At 46.8% G+C, this 23,023-nt stretch overlaps 1 protein-coding gene and 1 long non-coding RNA gene across 7 annotated transcripts in view; both read right to left on the reverse strand.

Annotated features, from left to right (window-relative positions):
* Positions 1 to 335: 335 nt before the first annotated feature.
* Positions 336 to 2,283, reverse strand: LOC309387738. Its single transcript, XR_014174655.1, has 2 exons — positions 1,382 to 2,283; positions 336 to 1,254 (listed from the first exon to the last, which is right to left on the reverse strand). It is a non-coding gene; the product is annotated as an uncharacterized lncRNA (long non-coding RNA).
* Positions 2,284 to 5,037: 2,754 nt separating this feature from the next.
* Positions 5,038 to 23,023, reverse strand: part of TBX4 (T-box transcription factor 4) — a 98,960-nt gene continuing 80,974 nt past the window's right edge. For all 6 annotated transcript variants that reach the window (XM_081945437.1, XM_081945435.1, XM_081945436.1 and 3 more), the window contains exons 7-9: positions 14,177 to 14,265; positions 11,809 to 12,050; positions 5,038 to 6,292 (exon numbers count right to left, since the gene is read on the reverse strand). In XM_081945437.1, the coding sequence (XP_081801563.1) occupies positions 5,670 to 6,292; positions 11,809 to 12,050; positions 14,177 to 14,265 (954 nt within the window). In that variant the 3' untranslated portion in view covers positions 5,038 to 5,669. The remainder of the gene's footprint in view (positions 6,293 to 11,808; positions 12,051 to 14,176; positions 14,266 to 23,023) is intronic.

Genomic DNA, 23,023 nt, shown 5'->3' on the forward strand with positions numbered 1-23,023 from the left:
GAGCTTTATCTGTAGCATATATATGTCATGTAACCAAATCTTAGTTTTTTACAACAGAGACCGGTGTAAATAACAATGGATGGGGTGGGGTGGGGGGAAAACCCTCTTAAATAGCTGTCTTTTTCATTATTACTTTTTTAAAATCCCCTTGCAGCATTCAGTCTTTTACTAGGAATTTTATCGTACGAAAAAGCAAAGCTGAATGCGAAAACGTGGGCCTGCGTTTGTGAGAGAGATAATACATATTTTTATATAAAGATATATAGGTATATAAATAACTATTCAGCATGCAACATTGGTAGTGAAAACCCAATTTTGGTTATTATTTTCTTTAAAAAAAAAAAAAAGAACAGACAATCTTCTGGGTGAAAAATAACCTGTCAACTTTTCTTTAGCAAACTAGATGATAGGAAAGCGTCTTTTTTTTTTTTTTAATCCCCAAAAATCTATCCTGGTTACTGAATTGTTCCTTACTATACAGATCCCCATGAATCAATGTGGGTGACAAACAGTGAAAATCTGGGTGAAAAACAAAACTTGGTAACAGTTTGAATTTTCAAGAAGCTCAAACGTTGCTCAGATTGTGCATTAAATTTCCATCTTTAATTCCTTTTTAAAAAGCCAGGAGTAAGAATCATTCCAGCCAAGCTACCATATACATCGGATGCGTCGGAAGTTATTGCTTTGACCTCCACTACAGGTATATTTTGTTGATCTGTTTATTTTTATCTGGCCTTTCCTATTTTTTTTATAAATAATTCAAGGGGGCAGGGATAAGAAATAGCCCTTCCTCCTCCTACTTTTCCCCACAACAACCCTGTGAGGTGGGTTGGGCTGAGAGAGGGGGACTGGCAGAAAGTCACCTAGTTGGCTTTCATGACTAAGGCACAACTAGAACTCGCCTTCTCCTGGTGATTGGCCCAAAGTCACCCAGTTGGCTTTCATGTCTGAGGCAGGACTAGAACTCACAGTCTCCTGGTGATTGGCCCAAAGTCACCCAGTTGGCTTTCATGTCTGAGGCAGGACTAGAACTCACAGTCTCCTGGTGATTGGCCCAAAGTTACCCAGCTGGCTTTCATGCCTTAAGTGGGACTAGAATTCATTATCTCCTGTGATTGACCCAAAGTCACCCAGCTGGCTTTCATGTCTGAGGCAGGACTAGAACTCACCGTCTCCTAGTGATTGGCCCAAAGTTACCCAGCTGGCTTTCATGCCTTAAGTGGGACTAGAATTCATTATCTCCTGTGATTGACCCTAAGTCACCCAGCTGGCTTTCATGCCTAAAATGGGACTAGAACTCACAGTCTCCTAGTAATTGGCCCAAAGTTACCCAGTTTCATGCCTTAAGTGGGACTAGAATTCATTATCTCCTGTGATTGACCCAAAGTCACCCAGCCAACTTTTGTAGCTAAGGAGGGACTAGAACTCACAGTTTTTAGCCTGATGCTTTCACCACTTATGCCAAGCTGTCAAATAACATTATGCCAAATAAACCAGCTGAATTCACTTTATGCAAGACGAAAAAGTCAAAATGGCGTTCAACACACACGATGCGCAACCGATGTCAAAAAGGGGTGGGGCTTCCATCTCAGGGTTCCACTGCCATCTTGATATTTTTTTTTTACTTGCCTGCTTCATCTGGGATATGCCTGGTCATTTCTTAATGCAAAAAAGAGTTAGCAGCTGGATTCACACATAGCCAAAATGTCCTGGGACTTATTTCTGGAATAGGGTGACACGCGAATGCAGCCTGCAGTGTTTCTAAACCAGAGTTTATAGCTTTTAAAACATTGTGTAAATCCATCTGCGGTTATTCAGCTAACCATAGTTAAATGAATTAAAGGCTTCACTTATGGTGTGAACATAGTTACCAAGAATTGACCTTGATGAAACACTATTCTGAGGGAAAGTAAGGAAAAAATCTAACGCTGGAAGTGTTTAAGATGATGTTGGATAACCGTTTGCCTGAAGAGGTGTAGGGCTTCCTGCCTAGGCAGGGGGTTGGACTAGAAGACCTCCAAGGTCCCTTCCAACTCTGCTATTCTATTCTATTCTAAATTTGTTCTCTGGGACTCTTCTCGGCTAGGAACCATTTCTGAGGGCAGATTTTGTTTAAGAAATGCCCTCAGAAATTCAGGATGAAGCATCTAAATATATTCCCTGCTGTGCTAGCTTTCCAGTTGCGGGGAGTTTTGAAAATGCCATCACAGAAAACCTCCAGAATCTGAAAGATTTGGCCCTGGGGTGAATTCTTGGCAAGAAAAAAGAGAAGGTTAAACCCATTTCAAAGCTCAACAATTGCCTCACGTAACAATTGTCTCACTTAACAACCTAACCATTGTGGTTGTAAGTTGAGGACCACCTGTACGAACCGAGGCTGGTACATCTGACGCAGATTTCACGCTTTTCCATAACAAATCTGAGTTTCTGATTAGACGTCATTGCATCCTTTGTTGAATTAGCTACAGCCATATCCGTGATGGCGAACCGATGGCACGCGTGCCAAAGGTGACACGCACAGCCAAATTTGCCGGTATGGCAGGCCTCAGCTCCGGCGTGCATAGACACGCCGACCAGCTGATTTTCTGTCTTCCGGAGAGTCTCTGGATCCTGGGGAGGGCGAAAATTACCCCCTCTACGGCGGTGTCACTCGTGCATATTTGCTTGTGCATGCACAGGTGAGGGAGTCACTCACACATGCGCAGGTAGGTGGGCATGCGCGCATGCGTGATAGCACACAGTTTTGGCACTCCTTTAGAAAAAGGTTAGTCATCGCTGGGCTATATAATATTTTGGAGGAACAGGTTTAAAATTCACAGCTTCTGTATTTATAGTTTAGCTTGAATAATTTTGTGCGATTCTCGGTTGAGCCTCAGGATTAAGGGATGGATTAAGAGACGTCCCTCGGGTTGTGGAGGGGGGGGAGTGTTTTTTCCCCAAGAGCGGAAATTCCATTCTCTGCAATCCAGGAAATCAGAAAAATATGACCTCATATTTCTTTGGTTGTATTGAGGACAATTTAGAATCTCTATAGAGTTTTGCTTCTTACAAAGGGCAGAAAAACTTATTTTATTTATTTCTGCTCTTGGGAAATGCAGAAGGCAAATTCCTGCAGCCCAAAATTTCCGAGGTTTTTATTTTTATTTTTTTAAAAAACACAGCTCGTGCAAGGTGTAATCCAGAGGTGTTTTTTTTTTGAGGGAGATTAAAACTGGTGTCTTGGCGACTTTTTGGATGGCACTGCAATTTATAAGGAGAACTATTTAACACTTTTAATATCAACTCTGTTTTAAAAACACCCTCTTTTTGGGGGGATGGTCAGTCTCCTAAATGGCATAGGTTTAAACAAGAATAGGGTGTATTGTAGCTAGGAAGAATCTTCTGCCTGACCTTCAAACCAATGGCACCCAAAGTAAGAATAGAATAGAATAGAGGAATGTGAATCAAATCGAATAGTGAATGGAATGGAATAGAATGGAGTAGAAGGGAATAGAGTAGAATTTGAATAGTATAGTATGGTATGGTGTGGTGTAGTGTAGTGTAGTGTAGAGTAGAGTAGAGAAGAGAAGAGTAGAGTAGAGTAGAATAGAATAGAATAGAATAGAATAGAATAGAATAACAGAGTTGGAAGGGACCTTGGAGGTCTTCTAGTCCAACCCCCTGCTTGGGCAGGAAACCCTATACCGTTTCAGACAAATGGCTATCCAACATCTTCTTAAAGACTTCCACTGTTGGGGCATTCCCAACTTCTGGAGGCAACTTCTGTTCCACTGATTCATTGTTCTACCTGTCAGCAAGTTTCTCCTCAGTTCTAAGTTGCTTCTCTCCTTGATTAGTTTCCACCCATTGCTTCTTGTTCTACCCTCAGGTGCCTTGGAGAATAGTTTGACTCCCTCTTCTTTGGGGCAACCCCTGAGATATTGGGAGACTGCTATCCTGTCTCCCCTAGTCCTTCTTTTCATTAAACTAGACATACCCAGTTCCTGCAACTTTTCTTTATATGTTTTAGTCTCCAGTCCCCTAATCCTCTTTCTTGCTCTTCTCTGCACTCTTTCTGGAGTCTCCGCATCTTTTCTACATCGTGGCAACCAAAACTTTCCCTATCCTAAAGTCCAGGAAGACTGTTAAGCTTCAGAGCTCAAGATGTAGACCTGTGTCTGGCTTTCTGGGTTGAAAGGGGAAGATATTGGAGGTGGGTTTCCTGTTTTCTCGAAGAAAACCCTGCTTTCCCTCCCCAGAGAGAAAGCCCTTCCAATAGGTGAGCAGCAAAACCCGTTCCAGCTTTGAAATCAGACCTGATTGGTGCAAAGCTTATCCAGCAGTGACCTCACTGCACAGATGCCCACTGGTGCATTGTTGACACTACAGTCACAATGACTGATTGACGCCATGGTGGGAAGGGGCTTGCATCATTGTTCATGCTCAGAGCCATATCATGCTTGCTGTAGCATCAGGGGTGTCAAACTCGATTTCATTGAGGGTTGCACCACGGTTGTGTTTTACCTTGGGGTGCCAGGTGGTCATGCCGAGCTTAATGTCACTCTTGTCAAGGGCTCCTGTGGCGGCCCGAGCACTCTGTCAGAGAAAACGGGCTTCCGAGCTCTGTTTTCGGCTGTGAAAATGCGGCCCACTCTGTTTTCGCTGGCAGAGAAACTGTGGGCCGGCCCTTCGCTGTTTCCAGGGCGGCCCCATGGGCCACATGTAAGCATCCTGTGGGCCGGATCTGGCCCTCGGCCCTTGAGTTTGACACCCCTGCTGTAAATGGCCAGGCTGAGCCTGAAAGAGGGGGGGGGGGTCAAACGCATCATCAGTCTTACACCCCTTCATGCCCACAAGGGACGTAAGTCCAGCCCACCCTGAATTCACTGACTCTTATCTACCACCAATTTGCTTTGACTTTTAGTAGCTCAGATCCTTGTAGCGAACGTCAGCTTGCCATAAACCTTTATATTCATTTGAACTGCCTGGATTTCCTGGTTTTTCCGCACGTGACAGCAAAAATTAGGCTGGCTTTAGGTTGTTGGGGGGGGGGGGGGGTTGCTGGTAAGAGAGCAAATCAGCTGCATCTGAGGAAAAAAGGGTTTTTTTCCCCCCGCTGCCCTCACATCTGGGAGCCCAAATTGTATCAATCGACTTTTCTTGGATAGAGTGAAAGACTCTGGTTTAGAAAGATAAGCAAATGATGCTTTGAGCATTTTAGGAACTGTGACAGAAGGCAAGGCAGAGTCAAAAAGAGGAATCAACCCAAACGGGAGACTAAGCCTCTTGAATTCCATTGACTTTTCTCCACCACCAATTTAGTACTGAACGTTAGTTGACCAGATTCTGGTGCGTAGGCACGAGCGATACATCAGTTTAACTAGAACTTAATTTGTAGTCCTGATTCTTTGCGCCTGACAGGAGCTCAGTGAGGGATGCGACTCTCTAAGAGGCAAATACCTGACTGGATCTCTGGGACAGGGTCCATGTTGCTGAGGCAAACCTCTTCCACTGAACTGACCCCCCCACCCCTCCCAACAATGTTCCTCTGCCATTGCACAGAAAGTTCCCAACACCCACACAAACGCAGGTCTGCGCAGATGCTGCGGACGTGCAAGGCATCCGTAGATATTCACACCGAATGAACCGTCCGGGAGCAGCGAATCGAATCCTCACAATGACAGGCAGAATCATCCGTCAGTCCAGTTGTCCACTGTGCCCACTCCTGAATGATACGGTAAAGAGGGCTCCCTGGACAAGGAGAAAGTCTGGGAGTAGAGAAACTCATTGGCCGCGCTTAAGTGGGGCGACGGGAGCTTCCTCTCGGCCATCCGTTCTCTGGGGAAGGACGATCCAGGAATCCTTTCGCGGGGTTGGGAGAGTTGATTATAGACGGCGAAAGGGCTGTTGCCCGGCGGCTGGGACCCTTGGCCGGTGATGGGTGGGAGGCGTGGCATCATGGTTGTGGCAGTGAAATGAGCGGGGAAGGGCTGGTACGGGACAGTCTCCATGGTCTGAACACTGTAACTGGTGTAAGGTGCAACAGAGGTCCACATATTGCAGCTCAGAGGGGGAGGGGGAGGTGGGGGAGGAGGAGGGGGAGGGGGAGGCAGATCTTCCACCCCCGACACACTTCCAATTTCCGAACCGGAGTACATGCACGCTTCCCGTGAGGTCACGTCGCTGCAGTACGCGGGGCTCAACATTTGTTGGTCGTAGGGCGGTGGCGACCGAAAGTAGGGGTCATCTCCGGGGGAAGAGGTCGGTTCCAAGTACGAGCGTTTGCAGGGTAGGTCCAGATGCCGGGCCCCTTCTGTGGACGTGCAAAGAATTTTTTTCAATCCGTAATTTGATCATACAGAAAAGTTCACAGAAAAAACAAATTGAACTTACCGTATTTTTTAGAGTATAAGATGCACCTTTTTCCCTCAAAAAAGAGGCTGAAAATCTGGGTGCGTCTTATACACTGAATACAGCATTTTCTGCCTCCCAAAACCCCGCCACATTTGCAAAAATGGCCGTGCATAGCCTTTAGGAGGCTTATAGAGTGCTCCTAGGGCTGGGGAAGGCAGAAATGAGCAAAAAATGGCCTGTTTATTGCTCAATTGTGCCCCCCCTCCCATCCAGCCCCCAGGAGCACTCTACAAGCCTCTTAAAGGCTATCCATGCCCTTTTTTAAAAAAAGAAAAGAAAAAGGGCCATTTTTGGGAGGTTTGCAGAGTGCAAAACCTTTTTTTTTTTAATTTGCCTCTTCAAAACCTTGTTGTGCCTTATATCCAGTGCGTCTTACACTCTGAAAAATACGGTAGTGCAATAGAAATAATCTGGAGGAATTTAACATTCAGGGTAAGCCGAACTATTTTTGCTAGGATTTCATCCCTGAGTTTTGTCCTTTTGTTGTTGGACAGCAACCACGGTGGCTCAGTGGTTAGAGTGCAGTACTGCAGGCTACTTTTGCTGACTGCCGGCTGCTTGCAATTTGGCAGTTCGAATCTCACCAGGCTCAAGGTTGACTCAGTCTTCTATCCTTCTGAGGTGGGTAAAAAGAGGACCCAGATTGTTGGGAGCAAGAGGCTGACTCTGTAAACCGTTTAGAGAGGGCGGTAAAGCACTGTGAAATGGTACATAAGTCTAAGACGTATTGCTATTGCAGGCAAACTGCCACTGCCAGGAGTTCAATCCTGATTGGCTCAAGATTGACTCAGTCTTCTATCCTTCCAAGGTGAGTAAAATGAGGACCCAGATTGTTGGGGACAATAGGCTGACTCTGTAAATCGCTTAGAGTGGGCGGTAAAGCACTGTGAAGCGCTATATAAGTGTAAGTGCCACTGCTATATTGCGATCCCAGCAGGAAGGAGGGATGAAACAGGGAATTAGCATGGACTCATTAGGTAAAACCTCATACTGGTAGACCTCACATAACAACGGGTCGCTTAATGACCCTTCAAAATTACAACACAAAAGTAATCTGCAGGGGAGCAGGTGGGGGACACAGGCACATTGCATTACGTCGCTTTCGGCACGTGATGACAAAAAGGTTAGCCATCACTGGCGTAGTCTTTAATTCTGCACTGTATTTTTCGGAGTATAAGACGCACCTTCCCCCCCCCCCCCCTAAAAGATCATGGAAATGTTGGTGCAATTTATACACCAAATACAGCCCTTTCTGGCCTCCCGAAACACCGCCTCCGCATTCCATTTTTGTGAAAAACTGGCAAAAAAGGACTGTTTTTTGCAAAAATGTTTTTGCCTTCCCCCCCCCCCCCACAAACACTCTGCAGGCTTCAGCAGGACTGGGGGAAGGGGAAAATGCCCCCGTTTTGGTGAAAAATAAGGGGGCATTTTCCCCTTCCCCCAGTTCTGCTGAAGCCTGCAGAGTGCTTCTGGGGGGTGGGGGAAGGTAAAAACCATTTTTTCCCCTTATTTACCTCTTCGAAATCTTGGTGCGTCTTATATACCGGTGCGATTTATAATCCCCAAAATACGGTAGGTTAGTTTTTCTTTTAAAAAATTGATTCTGACCATAATAAATGGCTTAAGAAACTACCCTAACAACAGAATGTCATCTCCTTATTTTATCCCTCAAAGGATTTTCCTCTTTAGTAGAAGAAAAAAGAAAAAAAGAAGACAGAAAACAGCCAGGGTCTAGCAGCTAATCCTATCAATCTTCATTTCCAGGATTTTGTTTCCTCATCCGAGAATTTCAGGGACCTGAGCTGTTTTCTTGTATATCCCAAAATTACTTTTTGCAAACTTTGACAAGGAACATGCGGCAAACGTTAGGATAACTTCTGCTTTTGACAAGTTCAAGGAGCCTTAACACGACTCCTTGTGAGCGCTATTCCCGCAACGGCAACGGTGTTTTACATTGGCCAGGAGCCCTCGTGGGGAGGCGGGGGAAGCCTTGCGAGATAAAACTAAGACTTACTGATTAAAACAAAACAAAACAACAAGAAGGAAAAAATTTACTTCTTCAGAAAATATCTCCTTTCTTATCTGACAGGGGTCAGGGATCAAGACGTTTTGAGTTGCCTTGAAATGCTTTTTAAAATTGTTATTACCATGTTTGCCCGAAAATAGGACATGTCCTGATAATAAGCCCAATCGGGCTTTTCAGGGCATGTGCTAAAATGCCCACGCCCCCAGTGGTGGGTTGCAGGCAGTACACCCCGGTACAGGCGTCCTGGAGCCAGCCCAGAGCACCGGATGCCGTTCCGGTACAGTGCTCCAGAGGGACCACCCGCCCGCCCGAGCTCCTTACCGGCCTTTTAAGTCTTCTGTACTTCCGCGCATGCGCATGGCACATATAGCACCTGCATGATGCTCCACTGAACAACTGGAGCGTTGCGGAGGCTCGCGGAGGCGCTAAGATGCATGCGCACGCTGCACGCGCCCATCTGGACACCGCCGGGCCGATTCCAAACGTATTGGTTGGAATGGGATCCGGAACCCACCACTGCCTTCCCCAAAATAAGCTCCCCCCAACTACTTAAACGCTGCCATTTCTACTGGTTGCTTTACACTCAAACAGCCGAGGTGAGGAGGCGAGGCCAGAGGTGGGGAGGGGGGGACATGTTCCACGCACCCCACACACCCTTACCGTACCTACTGGTAAGGCCGATGGCTGGGAAAAAAAGAGGGACCACTGCAAAAAGAGTGTCAGGCCAGCAACGTGCCTCGTGCACCACTCCTTCCCACGCAAAAGACCTCTGTCGCGTTCCTCGCCATTGTGTCCAGGGAAACACGTATAAAAACCTTTCTCGCGAGTTCAATCAAACTTCTCGAACTCGCGAGAAAGTTTTTTTTACAAGGTGCTTCCGTGAACACCACGGTGAGGAACACGACGGACCTACCAGTCTCCGCAAAGACACGCGTTTCATGGTGGGGCGCAATTTGGGGTGGCAGGTGGGGCAGGGGATGGGGCAGGCGGGACCGTGTGTTTTACTGGACACTGACCGCTCCGTCGAGTTTCTTGGCTAGTCTGTGCAAGCAAACCCCTTGCACGGTAATGAAAAAATTCTCGTGAGCGCGAGCAATTAAGTTCTCAAACTCGTGAGGTTTTCTTTACTGTGCAAGGTGTTTCCCTGCACAGACCGAGAGATGCAACGGAGCGGTCAGTAAGACGTGTGTCTCATAGCCCAACACCTCCCACCCCGCCCAAATGGCAACGGCACCCTGGCTGCTTCCCTTCCCTGCCGTCTCTTAGTGAGAGGGGTGGCAGGTGGGGCAGGGGAGTAGAGAGGTGAGCGTCCTAGCAATACCATAGACTTGCAGTTCCATCGCGTTCCTTGCAACTTTGTCCAGTGAATCACCTTGTAAAAAAAAACCTCACGGGTTCGAGATGTTTGATTGAATTAGCAAGGTTTTTTTTACAAGTTGCTTCACTGGAGAAAATGGCGAGGAATGCAACGGAGTTGCAAGTCTCCAGTACTGCTAGGACGCGCGCCTCACTTCTCCCCCACCCCACCTGCCACCCCTCTTGCGAAAGAGACGACGGGGATGGGAAGCAGCCAGGATGCTAGAATCTCCTGGTGATTGGCCCAAAGTAACCTTTCACGCCTAAGGCATAAAACATGAGACTAGAACTCACGGTCTCCTGGTGATTGGCCCTAAGTCACACTGCCAGCTTTCATGCATAAGGTGAGACTAGAATTCACAGTGTCCTATTGACTGGCCCATAGTCACCCAGCTGGTTTTCATGCCTAAGGCAGGACTAGAACTCACGGTCTCCTGGTGATTGGCCCAAAGTCACTTAGTCAGCTTTCATGACTAAGGCAGAAGTAGAACTCACTGTCTCCTGGTGATTGGCCCATAATCACCCAGCTGGCTTTCATGCCTAAAGCAGGACTGGAATTCACAGTCTCCTGGTGATTGGCCCAAAGTCACTTAACTGGCTTTCATGCTTAAGGCAGAACCTAGAACTCTCTGTCTCCTGGTGACTGGCCCAACGTCACCCAGCTGGCTTTCATGCCTAAGATGAAACTAGAGCTCCCCGTCTCCTGGTGATTGGTCCAAAGTCACCCAGCTGGCTTTCATGCCTAAGATGAAACTAGAACCTCACCCAGCTGCTCTCATGGCTAAAGCGGAACTGGAACTCACAGTCTCCTGGTTTCTAAGCCAACACCTTCACTACGACACCAAGCTGGATCACTTTGGTTAAAAGTGAATGGCACAAATTAATTTATTTCGATCAAAGGGCGGCAGAGCTGGCAATATTAATGATTGATAATTATTTGTAGTTTCCCCCCTTTTTTTTCTCTTTTGTTTTTAGCATCCAGCCAGGGTAGATTCTATAGCTGTGATGGCGAACGAACGGCACGCGTGCCAGAGATGGCATGAATCGCCCTCTCTGATACCACACGAGCTGCTGCCCCAGTTCAGCTCCTCTGTGCAATGGTATGCATCTCCCACCAGCCCGCTGGTCTTTGGGTCTCTGCCTTGCATGTTTGGGGGGCAGGGTGCATGCAGGGGGGACATGCACATATGTGGGGGGGGGGGACATGCAGGGGGCGGTGTGCATGCAAGGGGATGCACGCGCATTGCATTTTGGGGTTTCAGTGCGTGCACATGCCCTTTGGGCACCTAATCCCTGAAAGGTTACCCATCACTGTTCTATACTGTATGTTTAATGTTAATTTTATTTGATATTCAGGTTACTTTTTCTTCTTTTTTGTATAACAATCTTTTTTTTTCATTGTTGTTAATGCTGGATGCATGGGGTTTTTTTGTGTTTTTTTTTTTTGCTTAGTTGGTTTTTCTTCTTTTGTATTTTATTTTTTTACGATCAAAGAAAATAAATTTACCGTATTTTTCGGAGCATGACGCACCGGAGTATAAGACGCATCAAAATTTTGAAGAGATAAATTTTTTAAAAAAAGTTTTCGCATTCTGCAGACCTCCCAAACCCTCTGCACACCTCATTTTTTGTGAAAAACAGGGCATGTAGAGAGTTTGAGAGGCCAGCAAAGTGCTCCTGGGAGTCGGGGGAGGCAAAAATGGCCTGGCGTTTGCAAAAATGACCTCGTTTTTTGCCCCAAAAAGGGCATGCATAGCCTTTAGGAGGCTTGTAGAGTGCTCCTTGAGCGTGGGGCCGGAAACAAGCAAAAGAACAGCCTATTTTTCACTCATTTGTGCCCTCCCCAGCCCCCAGGAGCAGTGTGGAAGCCTCCTAAAGGCTATGCATGGCCATTTTTGCAAAGGTGAGGTGGTCGTTTCAGGAGGCCAAAAATGCTGTATTCAGTGTATAAGAAGCACCCTCTTTTTTTGGGGGGGGGAAGCAAAAAATATCTCCTCTCCCCCCCCCCCCCCCGGTCCATCTCCTCGCCTTACCTCTCCGTTTCAGACAGTGGTAGAAAAGGCCGGATTCCCTCTGTGCCGGGAAGGTGTTCAGGGGCAGATCCTGAGCCTCTGAGCTGGCGAATGGCATGTGAGCTCCGTTCTCGTACTGGTAGTGGTGGAGAGCTTGGTGGCTTCCGTGAGGCGGGCTGAGGTCCGATTTCGCGGAGAGTTGACCGTGTGTGGAGACCAACCTCTGCCTCATGATGCTCTTCGAGATCACAGGATACTCTTTGCTGCAAACATTAGCAGAAATAGAATCAGAATAGCGCTGGAAGTGTTGTGGCCCACCAGAGGCCAGCAGGGCTGGCAGCAGATTCGGACAGTGAGGAGGTTGGGGAGGAACCTGGGCCAGTCCTGGAGTCTGGGGAAGGCTCTGATGAGGGCTCTGTGTCGGAGGCAGAGAGGGGGACAGGGCCGTATGCCAGTTGTCAGCTGCCTTCGGAGTCTGAGATCAGTGAGGCAGAAGAACAGCTGGAGCCTGTTCCCAGTGTGTGCATGCGCAGAGTTGCCAGAGGAAGGGAACGGCTAAAGAACAGGGGTCGACTTGGGAGTAAGGTGGACAGTGAATGCCCCCCCCAGAGGAAATAAAAGAAGAGTGAAAGAGGAGTGGAGTTTGCAGGAGGCAATTAGTTCATTCCTGCATTCTTGCCAAGTTTTGCGGCCTGTGAAAGATATGGGCCTGGCTACTCTCCAAGGCTGATGAAGGTCGGTAATTGTGAGCTATCTTGAAAGATGGTGGAGAGGAAAGACTTTGGTGGAGAGGAATTCACTGTCAATTAAATAAAAGGGGTTTATCGGGATGAGGACTCGGCTTCCTGCTGCTGGGGAAGCCTAGGTCAGAACAGGAAGGGACCTTGGAGGTCTTCTAGTCCAGCCCCTTGCTCAGGCAGGAGAACCAATACCATTTTAGATAAGTGACTATCTAGTCTCTTCTGAGACAAGAAAAGTGATGGAAGTTTCTCTCCAGAACTGGTCAGAACCTGCTGAATACCACCTCTGGAGTCAGCATATTGGCACCAACAGTTTGGGTCCTCATTTTCCCGACCTTGGAAGGATGGAAGGATGAGTTAACCTTGAGCGGGTCAGGACTGAACTCCTGACTGTGGGCAGAATTAGCCTGCAATAGCAATAGCACTAATGGAAGTCAACCTTGAGCCTGGTGAGATTTGAACTGCCAAATTGCAAGGAGCTGGCAGTCAGCAGGAAGTAGCCTGCAGTACTGCAGTCTAACTGTACTGCGCCATGGTAGGTAGGTAGGTAGGTAGGTAGGTGGGTAGGTAGGTTGATCAATAGAATGGATGGATAGATAGATAGGCAGATAGATATAGATGGGTAGATGAGAGAGACAGACAGACAGAAAGACAGACAGTCAAACAATATGGATGGATGGATGGATGGATGGATGAATGAATGGATGGATGGATGGATAGATAGATAGATATAGATGGGTAGATGAGAGAGAGAGAGAGAGAGAGAGAGAGACAGACAGACACACACACAGAGACAGAGACAGACAGACAGACAATATGGATGGATGGATGGATGGATGGATGGATGGATGGATAGATAGATGATAGATAGATAGATAGATAGATAGATAGATAGATAGATAGATAGATAGATAGATAGATAGATAGATAGATAGATAGTAGACAATATGAATGGATGGATGGATGGATGGATGGATAGATAGATATAGATGGGTAGATGAGAGAGAAAGAGACAGACAGACAGACAGACACACACACAGAGAGACAGACAGACAGACAGACAGACAATATGGATGGATGGATGGATAGATGATAGATAGATAAATAGATAGATAGGTAGGTAGGTAGGTAGGCAGGCAGGCAGGCAGGCAGGCAGGCAGGCAGGCAGGCAGGCAGGCAGGCAGATAGATAGATAGATATAGATGGGTAGATGAGAGAGAGAGACAGACAGATAGACAATATGAATGGATGGATGGATGGATGGACCGATAGATAGATAGATAGATAGATAGATAGATAGATAGATAGATAGATAGATAGATAGATAGATAATAGATAGGCAGATATAGGCAGATAGATATAGATGAGTAGATTAGAGAGAGAGAGAGACAAACAGACAGACAGACAATATGAATGAATATTTCAAGGCTCCCAAAGGTGTTTTTTCCCAAAAGGCAACTGGACGCCCTTGGTATTTTTCCTTGAAGACATTTTGCTTCTCATCCCAGAAGCTTCTTCAGTTCTGTTCAGTTCGACTTCTGGGATGAGAAAAGCGAAACATTTTCAAGCACCTTTGGGATAATTGTGATCTGAATGATCTCCGTAAACAATATTTCCAGGCGTTTCTTAAAATTTCCCCTTTGTCCCACCTTTGCAATCTTGCCACGCGGAGGTCAGTGTCGTCGCTCCCTCGAAAGCCTTTGGCGAACGGGTTATTCTCTATCTTCAGCTGGGTGATCTTTCAAGAGAAAAGGGTGGGGGGGGGAGAAAGGTTACATCCAGTTTGGCACAAGCCAGGATTCTTGGTCTGTTGAAGGCTTCACAGATTTGAAACATTAAGAACAGGAAACATCAAACTTTATCAGGACATGAAGCAGGTTATAGGTTTGTGATGGCAAACCAGGGGTGAGTTCCTGCCAGTTCTAACCTTTTCTATAGATTCCACAAATCTACCGTGCCATTTAGAACCGGTTCCAGCTCCCTCCCCCCGCTTGTCCACACATCATCAAGATGAAGAGCGAGAGGAGGAATTCTGGGAGTTGAAGTCCACAAGTCTTAAAGCTGTCAAGTTTGAACACCCCTGGGTGTTTTCCCCCTAAAGGGTTAGGGGTGTAAGGGTCTTGTAACTTGACAGCTTTAAGACTTGCATGCTTCAATGCCAGAGTTCCTGAGCCAACATGACTGGAGGAGGAATTCTGGGAGTTGAAGTCCACAAGTCTTAAAGCTGTCAAGTTTGAACACCCCTGGGTTTTTTTTCCCTAAAGGGTTCGGGGTGCAAGGGTCTTGTAACTTGACAGCTTTAAGACTTGCGTGCTTCAAATGCCAGTTTCTGAGCCAACATTTTGGTTGCTAAGCAAGAGCATTGTTAAGTGAGTTTCACCCCATTTTACAAGTTGGCCATGCCGACCCAGTCACATGGCTGGCAAGCCACTCCCACAAAGCAGGCCACACCTACAGAAGAGGTTCTAAAAAAATTTGAAACCCACTACTGTGGCAAACCTATGGCACAGGTGCCACAAGTGGCACACGGAGCTATTTCTTAGGACACGCGAGGCATTGTCCTGTCAGCTCCAGCACGCATGCACGCACTGGCCCAGCTGATTTTGGCCTTCATTTTCATCCTTTTTTTGCCCAAACTAGGGCCATTTTCCACCCTCGGGTGGCTTCAGGGAAGCCTCCTGAAACTCCTGAGGGAGAAAAATGGCCCAACATGCAAACCAGAAGTCGGAAAATGGGCCAACTGTGGAGGGTGGGGGTCGGGGCGGCCATTTTTCACCCTCCCCAGGCTCCTAGAAAGCCTCTGGAGCCTGGGAAGGGTGAAAAAAGGCTCCACCATTATGCGCCAAAAGCGAGGGAGTGCACACATGCGCGGGAGGGAGTGCGCATAGAATTATGGATGTGGGCATGCACTTGCATGACCCCCCGTGCTCCCCCCCGCTTTTGTCATGCCATGGCAAAAAGGTTAGCCATCCCTGTTATAGGTAGTGTCAGATGTACCTCCATCAATAACCAAGAAAGAAAACTCCCAACTCCATTGTTCGTAGAATCAAGGTATTTTTACTGGTTGTGAAAAGATAGCAGCAAAAGTAAGGCAAGATCTGAGCCAGAAAGTCTCGAACAAGTACATATCAAATGATAACCCAGCCCCCTCCCTCCAATGACCCCACCCCAGTGTCCAATGTGCAACTCCCTTAGGTGTCATGTGGGATGCATCTCCAAAAGGCATCATCATGTTGGAATGCACGATGGCTGGCCTTGACCAGGTCCAAACAACCGGCCACCTGTACGCGCAGAAGATGTTGAGAAGAAAACTCCCTTTTCCATATCATTTACCATTTATTCCCATCCCAAATACCATACCCCCACCCTCCCTGTTTCTATGCAGCCGATAGCAAGTAAGAGAGGCAGAGGCTGACAGGTAGTCTTCGACACACAATCGCAATTGAGTCCAGAATTTCTGTTGATAAACAAGGCAGTTGTTGGAAACCAGCTGGGAACAGAGCTGGGAATTCACTTGCTGTTAATACCGGTTCGCCCAGCACCAGAAATGTGAGTGTGCATGCACGCGCGCCGTCACAAAACACGGCAATTTGCTCACATGCTCCGTCTACACATGCGGGCAATGTCAGAAACACACTTCTACCGGCTCTCCTGAACCAGTCTGAACTGGCTGAATAGCACCTCTGGCTGGGAAGGCTACAAATGGAGATCACGTGACCCTCAGAACATCTATAAATACATAACAGTTGCAAAGGACCTGAATTTTGATCATGTGACCCTGGGGATGCTGCAACAGTCATAAGTGTGAAAAACGGTCATAAATCACTTGCTTCAGTGTTGTGTGTTCCATCTTTGGCATCTGGTGACTTTAAGCCAATCACCAGAAGACGGTGAGCTCTAGTTTCATTTTAGGCATGAAAGCCAGCTGGGTGACTTTGGGCCAATCACCAGGAGACGGTGAGTTCTAGTTTCATCCTAAGCATGAAAGCCAGCTAGGTGACTTTGGGCCAATCACCAGGAGACGGTGAGTTCTAGTCCCACTTTAACCATGAAAATCAACTTTGGGCCAGTCAATTTACGTCAGGCCAACCCACATCACAGGGTTGTTGGTATGGGGTAAATAAGTGTAAGAAAGAGTTTTATGTATGGTACATGTAAAGGTGGGATTAAAAAGATCTATTGCATAAATTTAAAAAAAATCAATTTAAACAAAAACCTTCTCACACCCACTACTAGGGATCTGGTAAAGCATTTTTCAGAATTACTTTCCCTCCCTCTTCTGCCTGTGACCCATCATCCCACCAAGATTGTTTTGATGCAATTTGGCAGAAAATTTTGACAGCCCAATTTGAGGCTTTAGAAATAAATATTAGGAATATTACAACCCCATATGTTTTGCTTTACTTCCCTCTGTCTAACTCCCCAAAATGGGGGTCGGGGGGGGGGGGGAACCACCAAACAGCCAAAAGTTCAGTCTTTGCTATAGCTACCACATAGCCCAGGGGTGTCCAAACTTGGGAACTTTAAGACTTGTGGACTTCAACTCCCAGAATTCCCCAGCTGGCTGGGGAATTCTGGGAGTTGAAGTCCACAAGTCTTAAAGTTCCCAAGTTTGGACACCCCTGACATAGCCGATCTATTGCCTGTGGTCTTGGTAAAGAATCCTAGATAGAGATGGCTGGGAGGGACCTTGAGATCTTCTAGTCCAGCCCCTCCTCACGCCCAAGGAGGAATCCGAGACAAATGGCTGCTCCCACCAACCATGCTTGAAATCCTCCAGGAACGGTGCCCTCACAATTTTAGGAAAAAGACAGTTTCTTGTGTAGTAGCTGTTCTAACCGAGGCTTCCCAAAAGCATGGAGCAAACTTTTTGTCCCCGACAAAAAACACCTTTTATTAATTTGCTGTGAATTCTGCTTATTCACACCCAGCAAAGTCTTTCGAGGGGGGATTTATAGTCACAAACCTTATCTGGCTTGGAGAGCTGACAGGGCGATCTCTGCAAAACTTGGCAAGGAGTCTCAGAGAGTCCTGAACCAATTAAGCAAACTAATTGTCTCCTGCAAACTCCACTCCCCTTTCGCTCCTCTTTTATTTCCTCTGGGAGGGGCCATTCACCGTCAACTTGTGGCCTTACTCCCAAGACGAGCCCTGTTCTTTAGCTCTTCCCTTCGTTTGGCAGCTCTGCGCATGCGCACACTGGGAACAGGCTCCAGCTGTTCTTCTGCCTCACTGTCTGACTCTGAAGGCAGCTGATAACTGGCATACGGCTCTGTCCCCCTCTCTGCCTCCGACACAGAGCCCTCATCAGAGCCTTCCCCAGACTCCAGGACTGGCCCATCTTCCTCCCCAACCTCCTCACTCTCCGAATCTGCTACCAGCTCTGCTGACCGCTGGCGGGACACCACAGTAGCTGTCATGCCTGGGAAATTGATGTCCTATTAAAAATCTCGTTGGTATGACATTTAATCGGGTGAAACTTTGAATAGTCACTAAACAAACGGGAGTAAATTAAGAACTACTTGTATTTGAAACCTCAGTTCTCTCACAGGTATGTTAGTCTCTGAATATTTATTTGTTTGTTGATTGAATTTATAGGACATCCATCTCACTGTCAAGCAAAGCGACTTACCCCTTCGTAAAAGCAAGCACAAGGTCCTAGAACCGTGATGGTGAATCTATGGCATAAGTGCCAGAGGTGGCATGCACAGCCCTCTCTCTGTGGGCATGCAAGCCATTGCCAGCTGCTTGTCTGGTTTCTGGCATGCATATGCATTTTCTGGACCATTTCCTGGCTGTTTTCCAAGCTGTTTTCCAGGTCAAAAATGGCCCAACAACAGCCAGAAAATGGTCCAGAAAACAGCCAAAAAATAGGCATTGCGCGCCAGCCAACTGGTCTTTGGGTTTTACAGTGCTCTGGCGCATGCAAGGACCAGCTGGCTGGCTGTTCCGGTTTGGGCACTCGGTGCCGAAAAGATTTTCCACCACTGCCCTAAAACCTTAAGTATTAAAATTAAAGAGAGATTAAATTTGTAACCACCTCTGTTGCTTAGATCAACAGAAGGTGGCAGTCCTGAGTCAACCTTGGCTGATCTCCCATGCTAAGGAGGATGGGAGGATTGGAGACCACTTGGAAATCCCACAGCAGAATCTTGACGATCTCCTGCAGATGTTCCTCAAGTAATAACCTGAGAAACTATCTTCTTTCTGCACAGAAGGGTTTCAAACTCTCTTCCTGGCCTTCCTAGCTGGTATCTCCCACCAGCAGCAACTTAATAAACCTCCTCAGACCACGAAAGGCTATTGGTCTCCCCGCAAACCAGCATGCAGCCAAACTTCGCTTCTTTTTTGGGTGATGTTATACAGAAGAAGCGCTTCCTGGCTGCAGCTGGCAGCATTTTCTGGCTGGGGAGCTGTTTTTTCATCTCCCTCTTCCGGGCTTCTCGCTACAAGTGATTTACACCCAAATTCCCCCTTTTTCTCTCCGTTGCTTAGTGTTACGCACAACCCGGAGTCCTTCTGCTCTTACTCTGGGCTGGTTATTTATTTTATTTCCCTTTGCACACCCTCTCAGCCCTCGACACGATAGAGAGAACTTTAATAGACCCACAGTGAGTTTTAAAATGTATTGTATTAAGCCACTGGAAAAAAGTAGCTTAGAAAAAATCAGGAAAAAAGAGGAGACAAAATATAGCTGAAATTGAAAATGAAGGCAGTCAGTAGCTTACAAAGAAAACCTCTTTAAAATGTTTTATAGATGGCATTTGCCTCCAGCAAAATTGGCCAAAATGTACCCACATTTATCCCCCAAATGTTGGAAGTCTGGAACATTCTACCATATGTGGTGGACGTGCCCCATCACAAGGAAATACTGGTGCAAAATTCGGAAATGGTTGGAAGAAATTACGGAGTGAAAAATAGAACTGAAACCAGAAGCCTTCTTATTAGGACTATTAAACCAAAAATGGATAAACAATCTCAATACATAATCATACACATACTCACTGCAGCCAGGATTGATTTCGCACAAAACTGGGGGAAAAATCAATACACCGGCAGATGAAACAATAATTAGAAAAATACTCGAAGGGGCAGAGATGGATAAAATGACAATAGAACTAAAAGAAAGAGAAGAATTGGATTTTTATAAAATATGGAATAGAATTTATAAGTGGCTAGAAAACAGAAGCCAAAACAGAAAATAGAGAATGCAAATATATGGTGATATAAATAATCAATATTATTATAAGTGTTAGCACTACTGCTGTTAGATTATAGAGAAGTTGTTATATTGCAGAGAAGAGCAACAAAGATGATTAGGGGACTGGAGACTAAAACATATGAAGAACGGTTGCAGGAACTGGGTATGTTTAGCTTAAGAGAAAGAAGGACTAGGGGAGACATGATAGCATTGTTTCAATATCTCAGGGGTTGCCACAAAGAAGAGGGAGTCAAACTATTCTCCAAGGCACCTGAGGGTAGAACAAGAAGCAATGGGTGGAAACTAATCAAGGAGAGAAGCAACTTAGAACTGAGGAGAAATTTCCGGACAGTTAGAACAATTAATCAGTGGAACAGCTTGCCTCCAGAAGTTGTGAATGCCCCAACACTGGAAGCCTTTAAGAAGATGTTGGATAGCCATCTGTCTGAAACAGTATAGGGTTTCCTGCCTAGGCAGGGGGTTGGACTAGAAGACCTCCAAGGTCCCTTCCAACTCTGCTATTGTATTGTATTGTATTATAGGACAAGGTAAAAACAATAGGAAGGCAATGCAGAATGGAGAACTATAAAGGCTAAACAGGCAAGCCGATACAGAAGGCTGTATAATTACTTTATATTGTCCTGTGTGTTTTGTGCTTTATTCGTTCTTGTGATGTTTTTCTTTCTGTTTTTAAAGATTAAAACATTCAATAAAAATTATTAAAAAGAAAACAGAAAAGAAAATGAAGGAAGTAGAAGGCTTTCCTGTGGACACCTTAATTTTCTGCATACTTTTGAATGCCAGAACAGACGGCAGGTAACACTTTAAGGGGGAGGGAATTGACTTGATATCTAAGGCAGGGGTCCCCCAACCCGTCTGTGGACCAGCCCCAGTCTGCACCACACCACCAACCAGGACATACGAATAAGCGAAACCCCATCCGTGGTGTGCAGGCAAAACGCAAAACCACACCTCTCCGATCCGTGGAAAAGCCTTTCTCCATGAAACGGGTCCCTGATGCTCAAAAGGTTGGAGGCCATTGCTCTGGGGCAGGGGTCAGCAAACTGTGGCTCTGGAGCCCCATGTGGCTCTTTCCTCCCTCTGCTGCAGCTCTGTCACCGGTCGGCGCCACAATTTTGAGAGGAGCTTCTGGGGGGGGGGGGAGAGAAGCACAGTGCGCCAGGAGAAGACTCTCTGGCAAGGGGAGGGTTTTCCAGTTGTCTCCACAACTGATAGGGCTTTCGGCTATGACAGGTAGAGGAAAAAGGACGCTGCGCTAGGAGGAGACTCTATGGTGGGGGAACTGAACTTCCGGTTAGCTCGAGAATTGAACAGGGAGCTTCCGGTTAGGGGCTTTGTGACTCCCGGTGTTTTCTTTTCAGTGGGAAACGGGTCCAAATGGCTCTTTGAGTGTTTAAGTTTGCCGACCCCTGTTCTAAGGTAAAAGAAGGGAACCCAAGAAGTAATGGGTGGAAGCTTGTCAAAGAGAAATCCAACCTAGAACTAAGGAGACATTTTCTGACAGTGAGAACAAATTAATCAGTGGAACAGTTTGTTTCCAGGAGTTATGGGGACTCCATCATTGGAGGCTTTCAAGAAGAGACTGGACAACCACTTGTCTGAAAGGGTATAGGGCAGTGGTGGGTTGCAAATCCCGTTCCAACTGGTACCCCTCATGGACGCGCGCAGTGCACGCATGCGTTCAAGTGCCTCCGCGACACTCCAGCTGCCCCATGGAGTGTCGCGCAGGCGCTATACACTCCATGCGCCTGCGCAGAAGCACAGATGCCTTTAAACTCCGGTAAGGAGCTCGGAGGGCAGGTAGGCCCTCCGGAGCACTATAACGGAATGGTATCCAGTGCTCCGGGTTGGCTCCAGTACACCTGTACAGGGGCGTACCGCCTGCAACCCACCACTGATATAGGATCTCCTGCTTCAGCAGGGGGTTGGACTAGAAGACCTCCAAGGTCCCTTCCATCCCTGTGATTCTATGATTCTGTAAGATGAGTGGACTCCGCAAATTCCCCAGCCAGCATGCTTGTATGGGCTCAGGAACAGCAATTAAAAAAAAAGTACGCTCACCAGATTTTCCATTTTGCCATGATGAGGTTATGATCCGCTACTGAAAACTAAGCTCCCAAGTTAAAGAAACATCCCTGTTTTTGACGTAGAATTTGATGCACCCTGACTATAAGTCTTGGCTAATGCAAGGCAGTCGAAGGGTACGATGTTAAAATAAATGAATAAACTTCTTTTGTTTTTGGAAAGAGAAAGAAAAAAAATAATCCCTGTCCAAACAAGAATAAAACATGATCATAAAGACACTTTGTAGAGTGTCGTTGTAACCCTCAAACGGCTACTAAGCAAAAGGTTGCAGTGAGTCTAATTAGGAGATCACAGGAATATAAAATGGGGGGTCAGGGGACAGCAGAAGGGAAGTGGAAAGGAGCTGTCTAGATGGTCTCGGAAATCCCTGAGACATACTAGAGAACAATCAATTAGGCCAGTGATGGCGAACCTTTTTGGCACCGAGTGCTGAAAAGGTCGCATGGAAACATAGCGTGTGCATGTCCGCTCGTCAGGGCCACACTCCAAAAAAGCTGAACTCTGGGTTCTAGCGATTTGATTGATTTGATTTGATTTATTTCGATTTTTATACCGCCCCCTCTCCCCAAAGGGACTCGCTCTCGACGATCAGCTGGTCAGCACGCATATGCAGGCCGGTTTTCGGCACTGCCGCGCATGTGAAGGGGTCGTGCTCTGGAAAAGCTGAACCTCTGGTCTCTGGCACACATGCGCACCTGACAATCAGCTGGCCAATGCGCATGCGTACACCAGTTTTTGCCACTGCGACGCACATGAAGGACAGCTGATTGTCGCACGCACAGGCATACCGGAAACCCGGAAGACAACAGGCAAGGTTGTGTGTGCCGGGCGACACGGCTTTGCATGCCACTTTGGGCAAGCGTTCCACAGGTTCGCCATCATGGAATTAGGTTAATTGTGAAGGTGGGTTGTGTGCTCTTTTAGAAGTGGGCTAACGGTTTACAAGAACCGGTAGCTACCTTATTTTTCGGAGTATAAGACGCACCCTTTTCCCTCAAAAAAGAGGCTGAAAATCTGGGTGCATCTTATACACTGAATACAGCATTTTTAGCCTCCTGAAACCCCACCCCTTCACCAAAATGGCCATGCATTGCCTTTAGGTGGCTTTCAGAGAGCTCCTGGGGGCTGGGGAGGGCAGCTTATGCATGCAATTCTTTTGACAAAAAACAGGCCCATTTTCGCAAAAAAT

This window comes from Natrix helvetica, assembly GCF_964273705.1.
Source record: "Natrix helvetica genome assembly, chromosome: 2".
Classification (NCBI taxonomy): domain Eukaryota; kingdom Metazoa; phylum Chordata; class Lepidosauria; order Squamata; family Natricidae; genus Natrix; species Natrix helvetica.